Source organism: Astatotilapia calliptera, chromosome 12 (assembly GCF_964374335.1).
Source record: "Astatotilapia calliptera chromosome 12, fAstCal68.1, whole genome shotgun sequence".
NCBI classification, from domain to species: Eukaryota; Metazoa; Chordata; class Actinopteri; order Cichliformes; family Cichlidae; genus Astatotilapia; species Astatotilapia calliptera.
The window spans coordinates 9,668,641-9,683,580 of record NC_137433.1 but is presented as its reverse complement, the minus strand read 5'-3'; the positions used below and the strand labels follow the sequence as shown (position 1 = coordinate 9,683,580).

The following is a 14,940-nucleotide window of genomic DNA, read 5'->3' as shown; positions in this document are numbered from 1 at the left end:
CATACTGAGACAGCAAATGATGCATAGACTCCTCTCTAAACTGAAAGCTGCTTTAAACCAACAACCACTAAATCTGGATTATTTGGAGTTCTTGACTCGTCATGAGCTTGTTCTGTTTGAATCTTTCTCTCAGCAAATAGGCGGTCTGTCAGAGATTACAGAGGCTCTACAAAACATTCATCATCTGGTTCAGTGTGAAATTAACATCAGCTCTGTGGCCATTATTGAACTGGAAACAGAAGTTGGTCTGGGACCTGGCCACCCCAAAATCGTACTAGAGAGAGAAAGACTCAAGAATTTGTTGGACATTCAGCTGCCAGTCAGCTGCATTGCTAAATGTCTTGGTGTTTCAAGAAGAACAATCTACAGGAGGATGCAAGAATTTGACTTGTCTGTGAGAGGAACATACAGCACAATGAATGACCAAGAGCTGGACAACATCATATCGGCTATCAAAAATCAGATGCCAAATGCTGGCTATCGAATGGTTCAAGGACATTTGGTTTCTATGGGTCTCCGTGTTCAGTGGTGGAGAATGATGGCCTCCATGCATCGAGTTGATGCTGTAGGGATCTTCAAACGGATCACAGAACTAGGCTGTGTTGTGCGAAGAAGCTACTCGGTGCGAGGCCCTCTCTCCCTGGTCCACATAGACACAAATCACAAGCTAATAAGGTAAAATACCCACTTATATAGCTCTAACACAAGTTGGGCAGAAAGATGCACGTTAAACTTTAAATCTGCTTTAATCAACCTTATCTGATAGGTCTTTCAGTGTATTTATAATATTTTAAAAAGCACTTGATAGAGTAATATTAAGTAAAAGGAATACAGGATGTGTAACAAAACCAGCAATATTGTTAATTGTAAATTTTCTTGAGCAATTATTTACACTTTGTATATCGATATTTTCCATGATAACAAGCCTATCAACACATAATATGTTAAGTGCTCCAGAAAACTTAAAAAAAATCATGACAAGAGAACTAAAATATTTAGTCTCATTGAACTTATAAACATATAAAAATGTTGGTATTATTTTCAGCACACCTGACAAGTGTCCAGTTTAAGTCAGTGGCAAGTGTGCATACTGAAAAATGTATTTTCAATGTCTTACATGTTCTGCAAATCAAGCCTTAGTGAGATTGTTTTCCCTCTGAAACAGGTACAATGTTGTGATCTTTGGTGGAGTGGATGGCTACTCAAGGAAGGTAAAAGTGTAACTGTTATGTAGAATATTTGGTAGTTTTGAAATGAGAGCTTTATTAGGTTGTTTTTTTATGAACATCAATTATTCAGCAAGCCAACATAGTGGACGATTTGCAATTATTATTTTTTTAAATTTCTAATCAGTTCTTTACCAAAAAAGGTTAAACTAAAAGGCCATTTTCATTTTTTGATAAGTACTACCAATATAGATGTATAGACTACTAAGCTTTGAATTATGGTTATGAACATAGAACCGTACAATATTCCTTGAACACTTATTATGAAACTGCATTATTAACTGAAAAACTATACATGATCTGAAACCAGATCTTTAATTTTCCATTTGTTTTTACTGCAGGTCCTGTACTTGGATGCAGCAACTAACAACAGGGCAAAAACTGCATTCTCATTTTTCCTGAGATCAGCCCAGCTTCACGGCTTGCCATCAAGGTTTTATGCCCTGATTTAATTTATATGCTAGCAACAAGTATCATTAAAGAAAACTTTAAAAATTCCTTAAAAATGTATTTTTATCATAGGGTTAGGGCAGATCAAGGAGTAGAAAACCTGGACATTGCACATTTCATGTTTGCCACAAGAGGAACAGGGAGAGCGAGTTTCATATCTGGAAAGAGTGTCCACAATCAGAGGTTAGTCTTTTGATGTTTTTTATATTATTATTCACTGCATGGGTAGATTGTTGTAGCAGTTCTGATATTGATTTGAAGCATGAAATACCTGAAATCCAAATTCAAATGTATTTACAGAGTAGAACGACTTTGGCGTGATGTCTGGATTGCAGTCACTAGCAAGTACCATGATATTCTTCACTCACTCGAGGAGGATGGCCTGCTTGACATTTCAGATGTCATTCATCTTTTTGGTGTCCACTACATCTTTGTCCCTCGACTCCGAGCAGATCTTGTCACCTTTGTTGGAGGATGGAATAATCATCCCCTCAGGACAGAAGGTGGTCTCACTGCTGAACAGCTCTGGTGTATGGGACATCTACAAGAGCTGGACGAGGGCGAGAGACTTGAGGTACCAGCTCATAATCTGATTTTTTTTTTATTTTTTTTTTTTATTTAAATGTTGAATTTCAAAATTTTAGTTAGCAGTTAACTCTGCTCTTCTGAAATTAACAAATTAAAACACTTGCAGCACATCTGGGAGATGCTTCTGGTGATTTTATACATTCTTGCTTATCAATTACCACTAATCTAAATTACAGTAAGAAGAACATGAAAACAAAGGCATTCTTTTTAAATTGTTGTATTTTAATGGAAAAAACGCTTACACAAAATAACATTCCTCCCAAAAGTACCTATTCTGGAATAATGACCATTATATATGTTTGTGGATTTGAAGGAGCTTCGGGATCCAGGCATTGACTGGGAGAGTGCTGTACTGCAAGAAGAATCTAACAGCACAGTTGTGGTTCCTGAAGTTGAATGCCCACTGGATGAGGAAACCCTGGAGGGGCTTCAGAGAACTATTAATCCCTTGGAACATTCTGAGTCACACGGTCGTGACCTGTACATACAATTCTTGCTACAGGTGTCAAACCAACAGTGACACTTAACATGGACGTGAAAGTCAACGTTCTTTTAAGTTCTCAAATACTGGATTTCTTTGCTAAAACATTCAGATTACAAGTAGACAAGCAAACAAAGCACTTGCTTATTATCTATCAACGTAGGACCCTACACAAAGTTTTGAAGTCTTGTCATTTTCATGAAACGGCTACGAACATCTTAACAGCTAATGTTTACAAACATTTTTACTCATTTAGTTTCCAAATTACAAGACAACAATGTGTTAAACTCTGTGGAATCCACCACCATATTTAACTGCTGCACTCATTATGGTTTTAAACACTGTGTAAGTGTCCAGATGCTGCACTGGAAAAGTCACAGTACAAGTGCATGCACTCACAACTGGGTAACAAATGGAGTGATCTCCCAGCCGCTCCTTACATTCATGGTCAAACTTGCATGTTATTTTGAAATGTCTCTTTTCATCAGGAAGGATGGGAACATGGGACTGGCCGGTCATCCACTGGAGCACATGGTGGACAGCAAGAGACTCTGATTTTTCACCACCTGCACCGCCTGTGTTTCTTTCCATCTGTGATGTTTGAAAATGTTTCTGAAGTCTTTTCTAAATAAAAAGCAATCTGGATTACAATGTTTTAAATTAACAACTAAGAATACTTTCTAGTGCCCTGCATGTTAAAGCAAAAATATTTAACAGATGCATACGGTATATATACAATACTATAGGTATATACAGCTAATACTATATAGTACCTGATACTTCAATCTCCTGCAAGAAATCTTGCAAAAAATTTATGATCTTCCTCTCAGTTCTCTCCCTAGATGTCCCTTTTTCACTGAAATGTGGTTGGCAGCTCATCATAATGAAATCAGCGTCTGGCTGTAAATAAGGAAATAAAGTAGATTATATTATAGATATATTGTTCATTCAAAACTAATAAATAAATACAGGATAACTACAGTACAGATAAGTGGACTGTCTTTGGATCAGACTGAAGCTGCTATGTTAATACTTACTTTGAGGATTTTCCCAGGAACAAACAAACTGTGGCAAGCTTCAGGATTTACAGCCATCAGGTTCACAAGACCATACAGTTCCATGCCCTTTCGGAGCTGCTGTAGCATTGGAATCAGTCTTGTTGTAGAGTGTAAGACAATAGCACTTAAAAAAAAAAAAAAAAAAAAAAAGAAAAACTAGTTGGGGAGGGGGGGGGGGGGGGGTTAATGATCTCTCTGATTTTTTCTCCCTTACCGGATCATGCTTTCCTTACTATCCATCTTTATCTGGTTTGTGTATCCACAGCTGACAATTTCATCAGCCCACATCATCAGAGACTGTATGTCTGCTGCATCTTCAACCTGGAAATGTATAATGTGAAAGAGGAAATACAGAAGGTTAAAAGTGTTTAAAAACACCATACTCATAATATATCATGTGCCAGAGCTAAACCAGGTGCTCACTTTGCGGATGAGCAGGGAAGATTCCACATCTGCAACATCCTCCTTAGACAGACAGCTGAAATCAACCTCTCCTGAGCAGAGGAAATTGTAGCACCATTCTTTGAAAAAGGCAGGAGATGGGCCTCCTTGGGCGAGGCTGACTGCAATTATTTCACCAACAGTTCTGTGTAGACAAATGATTATAATTCATTTTCAGGTAACATTTACAAAAATATCGGATGCGTATTAAATGTAATACACAAAGCTCGTATGTAACCAACCTGAAGTTTTCATTATCAAGATCGGTCAGAGAATACTTGGGGTTTTTGCCCTTGTTCTCAAGTCCTTCAAAGAATCTGCTTTCAATACCTGAAATCATGTCTTTCATACAAAAAATATCCGCATTTTTAAGTGATCCATTATTTATTGACACTAGGACAAAACAGGTAATAGGCAACTCACCACTCAAAAACTCTTTCCTAAGTGCTCCTGTATCCATGCCTGCCTCTCCAATGAAAACCACCCTAAGAACACTGGTGGGAGATGCAGCTTTTTTTCTCTGCCACTGGAGAATGCCTCTGTCTGGAAGGTCTTCTCTGTCCACACACAACTTAAATTCTGTTGTGGTGTCGACTTGTTGTTCAAGGCAACGCAATACATCTTCCACGCTTAACAAAAACAGGGTAGAAAACATCCTAAGCTCTCAAAGAAAAATAATCATCTTTAGATTAAAAGAGGCTACCACATTAAACGTGATTAGAAATTATTGCAGCATGTTCTGTGCAACAACCTTTAACAATAATTTAAAGTAGTGTGATCATAAAATGTTTTATATGAAATTAAACCCCAGGTATTGTGTAAAAGATCTTACACATAATTTTAACAAATGGTTCTGCATAATAGTGTGTATATGAATTATAATAGAGCAAAAAGTACCTGTCTGTTGTGCATACTGAAGTTTGAGCTGGTGTCCCTGTAGTTTGGTCATTTTCTTCAGGCACCATGCATTGAAAGCTGATGACAAAACAAAGTTTAAAAAAAATAAAATAAAAATACATATGTTTGCGTGGACTGTTACTGATTAACATTTTTTCATAAACGGCTGAAAAAAGATTACCTATCCCCACACAGACTCGCATGGACTGTGATCTCATCTTCAGGAAAATCCTTAGTGCATATTGGACAAATAACCTACAATTCCAAAAATGGGTACATGTTAGGCATAGTGGGAAAAAGATCATTACCGATACAAAATTCATTGTAGTTACTATGGTTTTTAGTAATGTGCTAGGTTTACCTTGCATTTGCTTTTCACAATGCATAACTCCGATTCCTGCTGAATCAAAAAACAGTAATTGTGATACTATATTATTTAATCAAAATTGCTCATTTTGATTTCATCAAAATTGTCTCACCTCATCATCAGTCTCATCAGGAGAGAATTTTCCTTTGCACGTATTGATGTGTACTGCAAGCATCTGCAGAGGCATAACTTCATTACACTGGTAACATATCTTCTTTGGCATCTTTGAAAAGTGCTGTGAGTCGGGAGGTAGAGGAGATGTGTCTAATGTTTCCTGAAGAGGTACTATGTAAAAAGTGGATTTGCCACCTCCTGACACAGCTTTCAGTGTTTTGACAGAATATCCTTCTGTTTCAGGTGGAATTACAGTGAGCTTTCGTCGACCACTGCCACCTTTATTGACAGAAAAATAGCATAAACAATCAAGCAGCAAAAGTATTAACTACATAATCATAATGCAGTATGAGCACGCAAGAATGCCAAAAAAATACATAAAAACTGAATTAACAACAAACCTGTTGCCTTATGTAAGAGCCATCCTCCACAAAGATATTCCATTTTTGGAAAGGTTTCTTCCAGAAGTCTAGAAATCTTAGTTAAAAACACCGTTAAGCAGAATGGAACACTAAATGGACTGTGGCATATGATTCAGGCTAAATGCGTCTGCCAATGACTGATTTTAATACTGACTACACAAACTTACCTCTGCATGGTCACCATCTTCTGGAAGAGACACTGTTTGTCTCCCCATGCCAGCTTGTAGGAGTTCAAGCTCCTCAGCTGGCAAAGGTGTGTAGGATGTGTTTTTTGACAGCAAATAAAAACTGAGGCCTGTGGTCTTACTGCCTGCCTTAACAAGCTGCTTAGTAGATGTTAAACATCTCTTTTTACCACGGCTCAAGTGTGATTTGAAATATCCTGGAAATGATCTGTGGGATGAAAATGCATGAGTTTAAAAAATGCAGTGTTGCATAACATAAGGGTTATTGTTTAATAAAGTTATTAAATATGACATCAGTCCTTAATAGCACATTTTAATTTAAAAATCAATGTTGATAAATCCACAAACCAAATAACTTTAACAGAAAAGATTGCAAAAAGTTAAAATAAAAAAAACACACAAAAAAAGCAAAAACCTTGTCATCTCTTGCTGGATAGTCAGATTTCTAGGCTCCGGCTGCCCACTCTCTGTTGGCCTCCCTGAAGGATTTGTGGATATGTTGTTAAGCAGCAAAGACACCAGATTTCTTACTGCTAACTCAACTGCACCATTACCCTAAAAAACATGATTAGGATACACTGCCTCAGTAAGACAACTACGCTGGTAATTACCCATAAAGCTAGCTTAAACTCTACAGCTGCATCTGTAACTACAATTTCACAGCATATTAAACAGAAAGGACAGCAAATTACTAAATTCACACAAAAAAAATTAAACTCACCTGATACTGTGGTGTAGTATTATTGGAGCCATTGTTTGATTCTGCCATCTCTTCTTTAGCTGCAGAGTAAATCAAAAATCCCTCTATCTGCAAGAAGCGAGGCTGAGTGGACAGTGTTTCCGGTGTCCGGAAAGCAGTAGCTAGCGAGCTGATTGGAGACTGTAAGAGCCAATCAGAATTTTTGAAACCAAGTCTGTGATTGGTTGGTTTTGTGGCACACTTATAACGGTGTACAGAGAGTTGAGCGTACGAAGCAGAGAATGTTGTGAGCGCAAGCAACACATTGCGAGCAAGCGCAAATGAAAAAACTGAGCGAGAGGGGGTGCTATTGTGTGTGTATATGGATAAGCGCAAACACTGAAATACGTTTTTTGCACGCAGCAATGAATTTTGTTCACTCAAATTCAGCTTTTGTAAGCTCAAAATAAATTTCTCCTCAAAATGCAACACTTGCACCTGCAATTTTTTTTTACGTGCGCTCAATTTTTTTTTACGTGCGCTCAGAATAGTGGCACAAAAATAACACCATAGGCATAGACTTTCCCAGGGAGGCTGAGGAGTGTGATCCCCCTGTAGTTGGAACACACCCTCCGGTCCCCCTTCTTAAAGATGGGGACCACCACCCCGGTCTGCCAGTCCACAGGTACTGCCCGTGATCTCCACGCAACATTGCAGAGGCGTGTCAACCAGGACAGCCCTACAACGTCCAGAGCCTTCAGGAACTCGGGGCGGACCTCATCAACACCAGGGGCTCTGCCACCAAGGAGTTGTTTAACTGCCTCAGTGACCTCGCCCCCGGAAATTGGCAGGTCATTCCCCTCATCCCCAGACTCTGCTTCCTCCTCGGAAGACGTGTCAGTGGGATTAAGGAGGTCCTCGAAGTATTCCTTCCACCGCCTGACAATTTTCTCAGTCGACGTCAGCAGCGCTCCGCCAGCACTATACACAGTGCAGGTAGAGCATCGCTTTCCCCTCCTGAGACGTCTGACGGTTTGCCAGAATCTCTTCGAGGCAGTCCGAAAGTCTTTTTCCATGGTCTCTCCGAACTCCTCCCACACCCGAGTTTTTGCTTCAGCCACTGCCCGAGCCGCATTCCGCTTGGCCTGTCGATACCTGTCAGCTGCCTCCGGAGTCCCACAGGCTAACCAAGCCCGATAGGACTCCTTCTTCAGCCTGGTGGCTCCCTTCACCTCTGGTGTCCACCATTTGGTTCGGGGATTACCACCACGGCAGGCACCAACCACCTTGCGGCCGCAGCTCAATGCAGCAGCTTCGGCAATGGAGACGCTGAACATGGTCCATTCGGACTCAATGTCCCCAGTCTCCCTCGGAATGCTGTTGAAGCTCTGCCGGAGGTGTGCGTTGAAGATCTCGCAGACTGGGGCCTCTGCTAGACGTTCCCAGCACACCCTCACTACGCGTTTAGGTGCACCAGGTCTGTCCAGCGTCCTCCCCCGCCACCTGATCCAACTCACCACCAGGTGGTGATCAGTTGACAGCTCAGCCCCTCTCTTTACCCGAGTGTCCAGAACATATGGTCGCAGGTCTGCTGATACAATTACAAAATCGATCATCGACCTACGGCCTAGAGCGTCCTGGTGCCACGTGCACTTATGGACACTCTTATGTTCGAACAGGGTGTTCGTTATGGCCAAACTGTGATTAGCACAGAAGTCCAATAACAAAGCACCGCTCGGTTTCAGATCAGGGAGGCCGTTCCTCCCAATCACGCCCCTCCAGGTCTCGCTGTCGTTACCCACGTGAGCATTGAAGTCTCCCAGCAGGACAACAGAGTCTCCAGGTGGAGCACCCTCCAGCACCCCCCCAGGGACTCTAAGAAGGCTGGGTACTCTGAACTGCCACTCGGCGCATAAGCGCAGATGACAGTCAGGACCCGTTCCCCGACCCTAAGGCCCAGGGAACGAACCCTCTCGTCCACCGGGAAAAACCCCAACGTACCAGCAGCAAGCTGAGGGGATATTAGAATACCCAGCCCGCCGCCTCTCACCAGGGGCAACTCCAGACTGAGACAGAGTCCAGCCCCTCTCCAGGAGACTGGTTCCAGAGCCCAAGCCATGCGTAGAGGTGAGCCCGACTATATCTAGCCGGTACCTCTCAACCTCACGCACTAACTCAGGCTCCTTCCCCACCAGAGAGGTGACATTCCATGTCCCTATTGCCAGTCTTGGCAGCCGGGGGTCAGTCCGCCAGGGCCTCCGCTCCTGGCCGCCACCCGGCACACAATGCACCCGACCCCTATGGCGCCTCCTGCGGGTGGTGGGCCTGCGGGAGGATGGGCCCATGTCTCCTCTTCGGGCTGTGCCCGGCCGGGCCCCATGGACTAAGGCCCGGCCACCAGACGCTCGCCCTCGGGCACCCTCCCCGGGCCTGGCTCCAGGGCGGGGCCCCGGTAACCCTATCCCGGGCAGGGTAAACTGTTCCCTCGGTGTCCTTTTCATAAGGGTCTTATGAATCGCTCTTTGTCTGGTCCCTCACCCAGGGCCAGTTTGCCATGGGAGACCCTACCAGGGGGCAAAAGCCCCCAGACAACATAGCCCCTGGGATCCCTGGGACACACAAACCCCTCCACCACGATAAGGTAGCGATTCAAGGAAAAGCAACCCCACAGACGAATTGTGCCAGGATCAATACTGCCCTAGTCCTGAAGCTGAATGTCTTTAGGTGATGGTCCTAGCACTTGGTGGACTTACGTTGGTTGTTGAGTGGTTGTTAAGACTTCTACAGAACACCTGTCCTTGAGGTTCTTGATGATCTGACAATTGGCTGATTTAGGTGCAATCTTGTGCCAGAAATATCTTTCCCTGTAAAGCCCTTTTTATGCAAAGCAAAGATGACTCCACATGTTTCCTTGCAAGTAACCATGATCAACAGAGTAAGAACATTTATTTCAAGCATCAAACATCCAGTTGCTATTCTACCTCAGTCAGCATGACAGAGTGTTCTTCAGCCTCATCCTCATCAACACTCTGACCTGCGTTAATGAGAGGATCACTCAAATGATTTCAGCAGATCTTTTTGTGAGAATGCTGAAATGTACTGGAAATGGGGTTTTTTTGGGGATTAACTTGCTTTTCACGGCGAAGAGGGACTTTGCAATTAATTGCAATTTATCTTTATAACATTCTCAAATGTTTGCTAATTCCCATCATAAAGACTGAAGCAGCAAGCTTTGTAAAAACCAAGGTTTTCTGCTTGGTAGGTGGCAGTCAGTTTAATACTCCTTGCCAAATCCAAAATATCTGAAAACAAGAGATAGGTTACTTGTCTATTAGATTGGTGAATTTTGGGAAGACTATAAAAGATTAGGGTTAGTAGGTACTGATTAATTAAATAAGCATACTCCTTTTTAAAATTAAATGAAAATATGCATTTTTAGTTCATTTAAGTGACACTGTTTAAATATATTTTTGTAATGGTAAAATTCACTTTTTACCAATTATGAAGACGAGAGAAAAAAAAGAAAGAGTTATTTCATGAATATTCTCTGAATGGCAGTGACTACCACCAAAAGACACATCTCATTTAGTAATCTATATTTTCCATCATTCGTTTGATATTTTTTGATTACTACTCTCAACTTTTGTTCCTTTCTGAACAAAAAACTGACAAATGTTACTGCCACCTTTCATTTTGCTCATAACGACACTGTGAATGAAAGCTGACGGTAATAAAACTGCACTTGCACTTGAATCAATAACTGAGAACACTATCTATCATAAGACCGTACGATTACCCAGTACACTATGAATATGCATTAAATAAGAAATACTGCTGTCTACATAAATTACAGAAGCAGAGCAACCGAAATGATTGGTAGTTGTTGAAAACGTGAAATACTGATATAGGGGGGATTTCCTAGTTTCATTGTCCTACTATACTGACACCTGTGAGTTAATTCTTAAGCAGCTGATGTGAAAACTTTGTCACTTTGTTTTAAGACAAAGAAGTGAAGTACAAATTAGCACACCAAAGTGTCAGACTGCAGCTTTTATGATGAGACTTGAACAAGCTCTCATTGTAAGCTGGAAACAGAGACAGTTCAAAATCCCAGCAGCAGTTGCATCTTTTTTCTACACCAAAATAAACTGAAAAAATAATGAACATAAATCACAGGGTGTGCCTAAACTGCTGCACAGTCATGTTTGTGTCACTGTTCAACAACTGACTGCCTGTGAGTGTGACCGCTTGAGTGCTGTGAGTATCGTGATTCAGATATGTTTGGAATGACTCAGTCATTCATTCAGTCTTTGTCTGTTACTTGGGGTGAATATTAAAGCCAGTGGTGGTGCGACCCGTGATTAATCTGACTCAGAGTTTATTTGTCTTCAATATGAACTTTATTGCAGTGGTTCCGTTGTCATGACAACAACATCAACCTAGCCATTAAAAATCCAATAATTTTCTCATTGCACATCACATTGCAGTGGACAGTTAGTTGCTAGCAGCTATTCCAGACTCCAGTTGCCTAGGTAACCGTGTAAAGCATTTCCCACCCTGTTGTGTGTCAGTCACTGAAGCAACTACCAATGAGAGGCAGGATACCAACCACTTGGCTTGAAGTTGAGAAATGTTTAACCCATAAAGGAATCAATTCACAATGCAGGTGTGTCAGTCACTTTCTCTTTTATTTCTAGTTGCCATGTCACTGCAAGTCACTTCTTGCATATACACAACTTAAAAGAAATCCACATAAATGGAATAAACAAGCTTTCTTTCTTTCTTTCTTTCTTTCTTTCTTTCTTTCTTCTTAAAGAGAGTTAAATATGTGTTTAAAATCTTGGATGTCATCAAGATAATCAGCAGTGTTTTTCACCTTGGAACTCTACCGTGAGTGTTATTTTTGTCAGTGTCTTCATTATTGCTGAATTACAACCATGACTGTAACTGAGGCAAGTGAGGCCTGCCTTCTTTAGATGTTGTTCTGGGTCCTTCTGTGACCTCTTGGATGAGTAGCTGATGCGCTCTGAGTGTAATGTTGGTAGGCCCGTCACACCTAGCGAGGTTCACCATTATTCCAAGTTTTCTCTATTTGTGAATAATGGCTCTCACTGTGGCTCACTATAGTCCCAAAACCTAAGAAATGACTTCTAGAATGATGGCTGTCAGTGCCTTTGATTCTCATTTGTTTTTTCAGATATTGGCATGATGTGTGGGTTTTTAAGATCTTGTTACTTCTCTTTGTCAGAGAGGTTTTTTTTTTTATTAAAATGATATATTGATTCTAAAGGTCTGGCAGTAATCATGCCAGAGTGTTGCCAATGAAATTGAACTTAGCTTTCACAAATATGTGGTAATTAGGTTGGTTTCAAACCAAATGGGACATCCCATTTGAGTAACAATCCAATCGTTCAGTCTGACGTCACTAGCCGTGTCTGGGCCTAAACTCTGCTGCAGGTCCATATATCAAATGATCACTGTGGCATTACTGAGAGTTAAAAACTGCTGTGCGCATGCGCCAACCAGCGTGCAGCCTGTTACAGTCGCTCCTGCTTTTTCTCTTAGTTTAGCTCTTTTTTCTTACGTATTCTTTTTTTTCTGACTTGTATTTTCATCCGTTTATTATCTTTTACTCAATCATGTGGATTGAGAGAGTTTTTGTTCTTCTGGTGGCTGTGGAACTGTTACTTTTATCAAGGAACGGCACCGCGGCACATCTCCTACACTCACGGACTGTTTACTCCAAAGATCAGCTGATCGCCCTGATGCCGGCCAGCTCGCTGGCCAGGCCCGCAGTAGCACCAGCTGAAATTTGGAGGAAAACACATCGGGGATGCAGAGGTCAAGGACAGAAGAGAAGAAAGAAGGAGGCGGTGAGACAGCGGAGGCTCGAAGCAAGGAGGAGGTATAAACCGTGTCTGCCGTCTATCGTGATGGGAAATGTGCAATCGTTGGCAAATAAAATCGACGAGCTCTCAGCACTGGTACGGAGTCAGAGGGTGTAGCCTGATGTGTTTCACCGAATCATGGATGCACCAGGACATTCCTGATGAGAATGCTTCCGTGGAAGACTTCCACACTCTTCGGGCGGACAGGGACAGCATCGCTAGCGGTAAGAGGAAAGGAGGTGGGCTTGCTGTTTTAGTTAACAACCGGTGGTGTAACCCTGCCAACATAACAATCAAAGAAAAGATTTGTTGCCCGGACATTGAACTGTGTGCTGTTGGACTCAGGCGGTATTATTTACCCAGGGAATTCTCTCACGTCATCTTGGTGGCTGTTTATGTTCCTCCCTCTGCTAACCCCACAGCTGCATGTGACACTATCCACTTCTCCTCCCTCCCCCCACTTGGTAGGTCAGATCATAACCTGATTCACCTCACCCCCCGCTATGTGCCAATTGTGAGGAGGGAACCTGTGACCACCAGGACTGTTAGGAGGTGGTCAGAGGAGGCAATAGCGGAACTACAGGGCTGTTTCGAGGTGACCAACTGGGAAACACTCTGTGAGCCTCACGCCGAGGACATCAATGGGCTTACTGAGTGTATCACAGACTACATAACTTTCTGCACCGACTCCATTGTTCCAGCTCAGACTGTTCATTGTTACCCAAATAACAAGCCGTGGGTGACTAAGGACATCAAAGCCCTCCTCAACAACAAGAAGAGGGCTTTCAGAGGGGGCAATAAAGAGGAGGTGAGGAAGGTCCAGGTGTTACTAAAGGACAAGATCAGAGAGGCTAAGGACAATTACAGGAGGAAGCTGGAGTGGAAACTGAACAGCATGAGAGAGGTGTGGAGGGGCATGAAGACCATCACTGGATTCAGGCCAACCAACAGCAGGGGAGGTGAGAATAGAGCTAACGAGTTGAATCTGTTTTTCAATAGATTCGACACCACAGTGTCTGCTCCCACCCCCACAACCTCACCTGTAGTCAGCCTGGAATCCAGAGCCACACCACTGTGCCAGCCTCTCTCTTCACATGTTGCCTCCTGTGAGATTCCTGACACCCCTCCCCCACCCATCACCTTCACTCAGGCAAGTCTGCTGGACCAGACGGAGTGAGTCCCCTCGTCCTCAAGACCTGTGCCCCCCAGCTGTGTGGAGTCTTTCATAAACTGTTTATGCTGAGTCTGAGTCTGCAGAGGGTCCCAGTGGTGTGGAAGACATCATGCCTCGTCCCTGTACCAAAGATGCCACGTCCCAGTGGCCCCCAAGATTACATGCCCGTGGCACTGACCTCCCACATCATGAAGACCCTGGAAAGGCTCATCCTGGACCAGCTGCGACCCACAGTAAGACCACACCTGGATCCCCTTCAGTTCGCTTATCAGCCTCTTCGTGGAACTGAGGACGCCATCATCTACCTGCTCAATCGTGTCTACACCCATCTGGACCAGCCGGCAAGCACTGGGAGGGTCATGTTTTTGGACTTTTCTAGTGCTCTCAATACCATCAGGCCGACCCTCCTGGGTGATAAGTTAGCAGCGATGCAGGTGGATGCTTCTCTGGTGTCCTGGATTGTTGATTACCTGACAGGAAGACCACAATATGTACGTCTCCCACAGTGTGTGTCTGACAAGGTGATCAGCAACACAGGGGCACCACAGGGGACTGTCCTCTCCCCCTTCCTCTTCACCCTCTACACCACAGACTTCAGCCACTGCACAGAGACCTGCCATCTTCAGAAATTTTCTGATGACTCTGCGGTGGTTGGATGCATCAGCAGGGATGATGAGACAGAGTACCGGGCTGTGGTCGACTCCTTTGTCACGTGGTGTGAGCAGAATCATCTGCAGCTCAACGTGGCAAAGACCAAGGAACTGATCGTGGACTTCAGGAAGACCAGGAAACACTTGACCCCTGTTTCAATCCAGGGGGTCAGTGTTGACATTGTGGAGGACTATAAATACCTTGGAGTACACATTGACAATAAACTGGATTGGGCTAAAAACACCACAGCACTTTATAGGAAGGGCCAGAGTCGTCTTTATTTTTTGAGGCGACTGAGATCCTTCAACATCTGCCAGAA

General features: G+C 42.9%; 1 protein-coding gene and 1 long non-coding RNA gene across 3 annotated transcripts; one reads left to right on the top strand and one right to left on the bottom strand.

Moving 5' to 3' along the window:
* The first annotated feature begins 224 nt into the window (after positions 1–224).
* Positions 225–2,330, top strand: LOC145432199 (uncharacterized). The gene is made up of 4 exons (XR_013912476.1): positions 225–1,211; positions 1,568–1,659; positions 1,749–1,859; positions 1,977–2,330. It is a non-coding gene; the product is annotated as an uncharacterized LOC145432199 (long non-coding RNA).
* Positions 2,331–2,468: 138 nt separating this feature from the next.
* On the bottom strand, positions 2,469–7,571 carry LOC113006581 (G2/M phase-specific E3 ubiquitin-protein ligase-like). Of its 2 annotated transcripts, none has more exons than XM_080308848.1 (12): positions 6,212–7,571; positions 6,024–6,099; positions 5,621–5,901; positions 5,503–5,541; positions 5,323–5,396; positions 5,142–5,219; positions 4,668–4,873; positions 4,487–4,586; positions 4,227–4,389; positions 4,018–4,124; positions 3,783–3,927; positions 2,469–3,645 (listed from the first exon to the last, which is right to left on the bottom strand). In XM_080308848.1, exons 1-12 carry the CDS (start codon positions 6,257–6,259, stop codon positions 3,508–3,510), a joined length of 1,455 nt encoding a protein of 484 aa, XP_080164974.1. In that variant the 5' UTR covers positions 6,260–7,571; the 3' UTR covers positions 2,469–3,507. The 2 variants fall into 2 exon arrangements, with proteins under 2 accessions (XP_080164974.1, XP_080164975.1); XM_080308849.1 differs by having other exon boundaries at positions 5,503–5,538.
* Between the last annotated feature and the right edge of the window lie 7,369 nt (positions 7,572–14,940).